The sequence below is a fragment of the Dreissena polymorpha genome, chromosome 4 (assembly GCF_020536995.1).
Source record: "Dreissena polymorpha isolate Duluth1 chromosome 4, UMN_Dpol_1.0, whole genome shotgun sequence".
Lineage (NCBI taxonomy): Eukaryota > Metazoa > Mollusca > Bivalvia > Myida > Dreissenidae > Dreissena > Dreissena polymorpha.
The window spans coordinates 98,676,492-98,683,713 of record NC_068358.1 but is presented as its reverse complement, the minus strand read 5'-3'; the positions used below and the strand labels follow the sequence as shown (position 1 = coordinate 98,683,713).

At 34.9% G+C, this 7,222-nt stretch overlaps 1 protein-coding gene across 1 annotated transcript in view; it reads left to right on the top strand.

Annotated features, from left to right (window-relative positions):
- Positions 1–416: 416 nt before the first annotated feature.
- The window catches only part of LOC127878653 (uncharacterized), a 13,738-nt gene continuing 6,932 nt past the window's right edge, over positions 417–7,222 (top strand). The window contains exons 1-7 of the mRNA XM_052425183.1: positions 417–505; positions 908–986; positions 2,581–2,658; positions 3,318–3,478; positions 4,114–4,163; positions 5,136–5,241; positions 6,801–6,953. Coding sequence (XP_052281143.1) covers positions 417–505; positions 908–986; positions 2,581–2,658; positions 3,318–3,478; positions 4,114–4,163; positions 5,136–5,241; positions 6,801–6,953 — 716 coding nt within the window. The remainder of the gene's footprint in view (positions 506–907; positions 987–2,580; positions 2,659–3,317; positions 3,479–4,113; positions 4,164–5,135; positions 5,242–6,800; positions 6,954–7,222) is intronic.

Genomic DNA, 7,222 nt, shown 5'->3' with positions numbered 1-7,222 from the left:
TGTATGTTTACGCTTGGCATAATTTGAATGTGGATTAAGTCTGTAATCAATTTATATTTGTAGCGTATCTTACAAAATATGTACTTAAACAACCAAACTAATATAATTATGTCGACACAATTTACAGTTTGGAACCTTTCTCTCGAACGAAACTCAGTACCTCGTGCAGCCACCGGAAGTTGCGACCGGAAATCACACTATGGGACCGGTGGATGGGATCCTGCCGACACAAGCAGATTTTCTGGAAGACCCTAAATTAAGTAAGCGAAGTCAAGGTATAATTATAAATACACACACAATGTACACACATGGGCCAAACACGAACGATAACATTCACAAGTTACGCACTGTTGTTTTTTGGTTTCGTTTAGTGCGTTAGTGCGTTTGTGATTTCAGAAAGAACACAAGTCGACGAAATGAAGGGGACGCCGTCAAAAACACAGCGCTTAAAGCGGAGTAATCATCCGTTTGAAGTTGAAATCTTCTTTGTCATCGACTACGGCCTGTATAAATTGTATGCAAACGTTAATACATACATAAAACATATGTTTAATTGAAATATATTTTTAATCGTTTTCATATATGTTTTGTAAATATTTAAAATTTATAAAATGTTTTCATAGTCCAATGGAATTTTGCCATTTCAACTGTTAGTCTTGTTCGTATATTGTATGTCTTGAACTAACACGATTGTAATTGTATTATATTGCCCCAGAAACAACTGTGAAACAAAAACTCAGATCTTAATCATTCCATGCAAATGCAATACGTACTACTTGCGAGATTTTTTGTGTTTCACTATACATTCAAATTATTTATTTTTAAAGTTGTCTTCCATTTTTCTACTTGTCTACCTTTTATAAGTTATAACATCTTATATTATCACTTTAAGTGCTTCTTCTTGTAGCTGGTACGACCAAACGCAACCTAACGTATCACTGGCGTTGAGCAAAATAAAGCAGTTCTATGCCTTCGTTTTGAACGCTGTAAGTTGTATTTATCTATGTATCTTTTACTGACATATACGTTAACATAACTCATTCAGGTATATTTTCGTGCTACTAATGGCCTCGTGGCCAATATCAACGGTTGAAACCGTATAAAAGGAGTCTAGATTGTTTTGCCTTTTCCTTGTTTGATTGTTCGAATGGTTTTGTTTTTGATAATTTATAGTCAAGTCATACCGAAATGCACGCGTAATTGTTTTAAGGGCTGTTTTGGACATATATGTTTTTTACTTTTTATTCTTACTTGTGAGCCCGGCATCCCTTAAACTGAGTACATACGTTTTTTTATCCAAACATGCAGAAGTTAAATATGGTAATTATATTGTTTTGCAACGATTTGTTAAACGTTGTTTACTTTATCGCAGTTATACGCGCACGCAGTAATTGTTGCAGAACAAAAGTTAGGTTTGTTTGGCGCATGAACTAATATAAACAGACAAGTTGGGATAGCCCAAAAGTGTCCACACCTTTGTAAATAAATGGTTTTTGTCTACACAAATAAAACTTATTTGCAATCGTAAAACACAGTTCAAATTCAAATTTCGTTGAAGTTATGTTCTTTTCAACTTTTATTGTTGTTTTGCTATTTTTCATTTTTTTATTTGTTTTGAAAAAAAAAGTAAGATAATATACACCAACTTTAAGCACACAAATGCTATCGAAACATATTATCACGATTGCACGTCTCTTTACTGTTAGTGCTGCATTGCCATAATATGACAGAATAAAGTTAATTATTAAATTTAGTAATGACTTCTTAATAAGAGTTAAAAAGTACACATTATTCTACACAACGGTCTATATAATGCCTTGCAAAATCTGAAAAAAGTGCTTTATATGAAGAATGAGTAACTTTTGTAACTATGAGCTGGTTCTTTCGTTGACATATACCAATTTATTTTTGTGTGATATTCTTGTGAATAATGCAGTGTAAAGCTTCGTATCGGCGTCAACAAACAATTCAATTACATACATACTCAGTTGGTATATTAGTTTATCTAATGCGTTTTGTAAAAATAATAGTTTCAATCTGGGCGACAGTTTTACGGTTTAATGTTTTTAATACCGCATCATGAAAACCAACGTACCAACCTGTGCATGTTAGTGACGGGTTCATAATGGTTTACGATGACGATACACACCCACTTTTATTGTCCCCTATCGGTGAAACCGGAGGGTACTTACGGTTTGCGCTCTGTGTGTCCGTCAGTCCGTCAGTCCGTGAGTCTGTAAGTCTGTCACACTTTTCTGGATCCTGCGATAACTTCAAAAGTTCTTCAAAGTTTTTCATGAAACTTGAAACATGGATAGATGGCAATATTGATATTATGCACGTCATTTAATTTTGTCCCTACGTCAAGAATTCTGGTAGCTATGGCAACAAATATATATAAAAAAAATATTCTGACAATGGTGGAGTTTCTTCGGTAGGGGACCATATTGCTTGGCAAACTCTTGTTAAACCACCGTTGTGACTCAATATATATTTACATGAACACATAATTATCGATAGTCGACGCTGACTGTTTTGTTCAAACGCAAGTTTTATAACTAATATTGTTCTAAATTACAGATGAACATTCGCTATAAAAGTTTGACGATCAACGGCCGCCCTATCTCTTTGCGGTACGCTGGAATCTACATTGCCGACGTAAGTACAGGGGGACGAACGAGACACCTTCCTGAGAGGCCCATGCTTAATGCGACCTGACTGAAAAATGCAATCATCAAATACCAATTAACTTACACGGGCACAAACGAAGCTGCTTTAAGATAATTTCAAAACACACACCCTATCGATTGTTATTATTTTTAAGAAACTATCAGGGGTGAATAAAAAAGTCAACAATGTTTGTTCCTAAGGATGAGGTACATTTCCAATATTGTGGGGATAAAAAATATAATCTCTGGAACTCTCGAAAACACACTTAACAAACTTATATCTTTATAAATCACATTTTGCTATAGCTTATTCGGATATTTCATTTGTAAATATATGAGCCGTGCTCTGTGAAAAAGGGGTTTAATGCATGTGCGTAAAGTGTCTTCCCAGATTAGACTGTGCAGTCCGCACAGGCTAATCAGGGACGACGCTTTCCGCTTTTATAATATTTGTAGTTTCAAAAAAGTCTCTTGTTAGCAAAAATCAAATTTAGGCGGAAAGTGACGTCCCTGATTACCCTATGTGGACTGCAAATGTATTAAACTCCCTTTTCACAGAGCACGGTCCATATTCCTGTCATGCTGACTTAACATATTTCAAGGCTGGGCGTAAAACGTTGGGAATATGCGCTGAAATTGCATTTTTAGACGCCTGAGGCTGCCCGATTTGTAGAATATGAGGTGGAACAGCACTATACCTGGAACAACCGCAAGGCCTTTCTCGCTGAAAAAGTTTTACCGGTATTCGAGACATGGGCCAGAATTAACCTTGCTGCTTATAACTATGACCATGCCATGATGTTCTCATAGTGCGTATTATGCTCGTATTATTATACATTTGAATTTATTTATGTGTATGATTTTGCATCGGAGATGTAAAATTCCAATTTGCTAATACTTCTATTCTGTCCCATTTGGTAGTTTTAATTGAAATTCCAGCAAACGATTTGAAATACTTCAACTCAAAGGCATGAATATATGAGAACGTCCGCTGATAATAATATTGTCTTAAGACTGTGTTGGTACAAAACACGTTATCGTATTCCTTGTAAAATTGTGTTTCTGACTATTGGCATAAGCTAGTGCCTGTATAACCCAATAGCTATGTTTTGAAATGATTGTTTTACTTGCATGTAATTGAGTTATGAAATATTGTAACACTTAGCCGATAAGTTCATATTTTTGATCTCTGTTTTGAATATTTAACTGAATATTATGTATTAGTTTTCCCTGATAGTAAGCTTTTTCCCGTTGTCATAGATATCTGGCTATTCATTCCTTGTTTTAGAATGCATGACAATACAATTTGTAGCGGATATCACATTTAAGTTGCAAGGCATTAGACACCATGTAACGCATGTGTAACTTGTGTTCTGCTGAACATTGTTTATGTTTTTATCCTACGTTTTTCAATCGTGTTATATTTTTGTGTATGTCTTTGAAGCTACGAAATGGGTCGCAACGATGCCGGGTCATTCAATCCGTTGACCGCAGGTACGTACCGGACGGGTATAGTAGCTAATGAATGTGTATGCGCATGTCGACGTAATGTCACCGTAAGGAAACGTAGTACAATTTCTCTTATGAAGGCATAAAAATTATGATCCCAACATTTTTAACTAAAACTAATATACCGATTCCTGTTTTCATTCTTTACAAGGCTCCTATAGTGAAACTAATGGTTTATGTTTATGTAATAAGAATATTGTGTTTATCATTTACGCAATATCTACAGACAGTGGCTACGTGGCCACTATAAAAATGTTTTTAAACTCGATAGCGTTACTCATTTTGACGACAAACTTCGGTCGGTATCAACAAGTTTTGCCTACATACCCACTTTGAACAGATTTCGAAATAATTATAAATTATAATCAATTTACTTATTGTCTTCGGATGACGCTATGATTCGCTATGTGTGACATGAGTTTTCCCATTTTCTGATTAAAGGGGCCTTTTCACAGATTTTGGCATTTTTTTTAACTTATTCATTAAATGCTTTATATTGATAAATGTAAACATTAGATCGTAAAAGCTCCAGTAAAAAATCAAGAATAAAATTAAAAAAGGAAAAGAACATTGTCCGGAGCAGGTTTCGAACCAGTAACCCCTGGAGTCCTGCCAGAGTTCTGAAGTAAAAACGCTTTATCCCACTGAGCTATTCCGCCGAGTACACATACTTGACGTATTTTATACCTTATATAAGCAATCTTCGTAGTAATACACAATTTAACGACAAAAACAGAACTCTCCAAATCATTCAATCGTTTCGCGTTGCAACGCTTTAGTAATTTTTAGGTTTTATAAAAGATGCATATAATGGCTATATTAGAGCATGGTAAATGTTCAGTATTACTGTTTCCTCACAAATATCATAACTAAAACGAAAATTGGCGAATCTGAAACAACTTTTTTCAATTTTGTCAATTTACCAAAGCGTGAAAAGATCCCTTTAACTCACCACAGGTCTATCCCGCATCGGCAGTACATGCCAATTTTACAAGTACTCCATAGTTGAGGACCACTTCGATGCCATCATCGGAACAGTGGCTGCTCGCACACTAGGTCTCAAGTGAGTAAAATTCACGATATCCAATTAATTTTGTTGTTTAAAGCAAGGGAAACGCCGAAAAACGCTGGACACAGTTTTTATTGCGAATCTAAATATTTAATGATGTGAACAAGCATAATATTGTCAACTGTTCTTTTATATTCGACTTAAAGCATAGGCACTGTTATTATTGATAACAATCGGGACCTTACCTCAAACCAATATACCCAGCCCTTGACCCCCTTGTCCTATGGATGTTTTGTTCAGGTTGATGCATGTTTGGACAACGATATTTGAATATCTTGACAAGAACATAACAATGGAAAAACTCCCCGTTCATATTTATAATATCTACCCAGGTATAAACGAACTACAAATGTATATGCCTATTAATTAAAGATTTTTTTTCAATTTTAAAAACAAACTTATGGATGTCACTTGCAAACGTTACTTATCCAGCGATCGATACTCAAATATCCGTGTTCCAATATCTTTCAGCAATAGGCATACAGTGCGTTGTATACCTAGTGTAGATGTACTCGATATGAACCGTAGTTTTTCAAATTGTATTTTTATGTCAAGATCATATTACATATTGGTCCAAATATATGTATCAACCTTAACCATCATGGACCCTGGGGTCTTAGGGTCGGGCCGAGGACAAAACTTTTGTGCCATAATCTTATAATTATATAGAGGTTGAGAAAATTATATTGTTTGTATATGCATGCATTAATCAAATATCATGATTGCATGTAACTGTGAATGTGCAAACGCACAATAAATATTTAAGTTATTTATTTTACCAACAATATATCGGCATATGTACATAATTTGTGCTGTCAAGTAACGAGTAACGGCATATCCTCTTTATTTGCAGCAATGCAAATCCGACAAATCAAAGCGAGTTTCAAAAATACATGTAATAAATTCTCAAAAACAAACACAACTTTGTGGATAAGTTCAACACACTATTAAGGAACTAGATAATTAATATGTACCACCAAAAGAGCTTAATTGTATAGCAGAAAATAACTAAGAAATTTCAGAACAGCGTTGCACACATGTACGCAAGAAAGTAGGTTTTAGCTATTTTATTGATACTTTTTGTCTTGATGCTTTGAAAAGCTAGTGTGGTATTTTCTGAAAGATACATTTATTTGCTGTTCCTATACAGCTTTTGGTGTGTGTTCATCGCTTTTTAAAATAAATGTTGTTCAGACCATTGCATGTCTTAATCATATACATTGTATATAAAGTCGGGAAAATTTAGTTTCGTATGTGAAGTTGTAGATTCTTATCGAATGCACCGGGAATTTTCCATATGCAATTTTTGTCCGAGAAGACTTGTTACTTGGGCTACGGGGTATAGTGCGAAATATAAGAGAAGCCGCATTCAATCTACGACACATGGTCTTTTAATGCCTGGTGTAATGCATATATCGATTCCGCGTAGACTGCATCACGGTTTAATGTCTCCGGCGTGGGATCCTATCTGTAATCCCTGGTTTCTGGCACCTGAGTGTCATAGGTAAACTTTGTTTATACCGACCTTTTACATCATGTGCATCGGCTTTCAGCCTAGGTGCCCGTCCCGATGGTAATGAAAATCCCTGTCTAGCAAGTGATGGCTACATTATGGCGCCGTCTTATAATGCAAGTTCCACAAAACAATTTAAATTCTCAACTTGTTCTGCAACTGCCATTACAACCTACATCGACCTACTGAACAGGTAACGTACACGCATGAAAGGATTCTTTTTGTCCTTTTCTGGGTTTGTGGCAACCAAAATGTATCCTTATTTAACTAAAATATTTGCTCATTGATATGTTCTGACACCATTCATATTTAAAAAATATTAATAATGTTTTGGTGAACATAAACAAATCTGTATCAATGACAGAACTTCTTATTATATAATATTTTACAGACTAATGTTGATGTTTATATACACTGTTTTGCAGATATAATATTCAATAATATAAATATTGATTAGAGGGT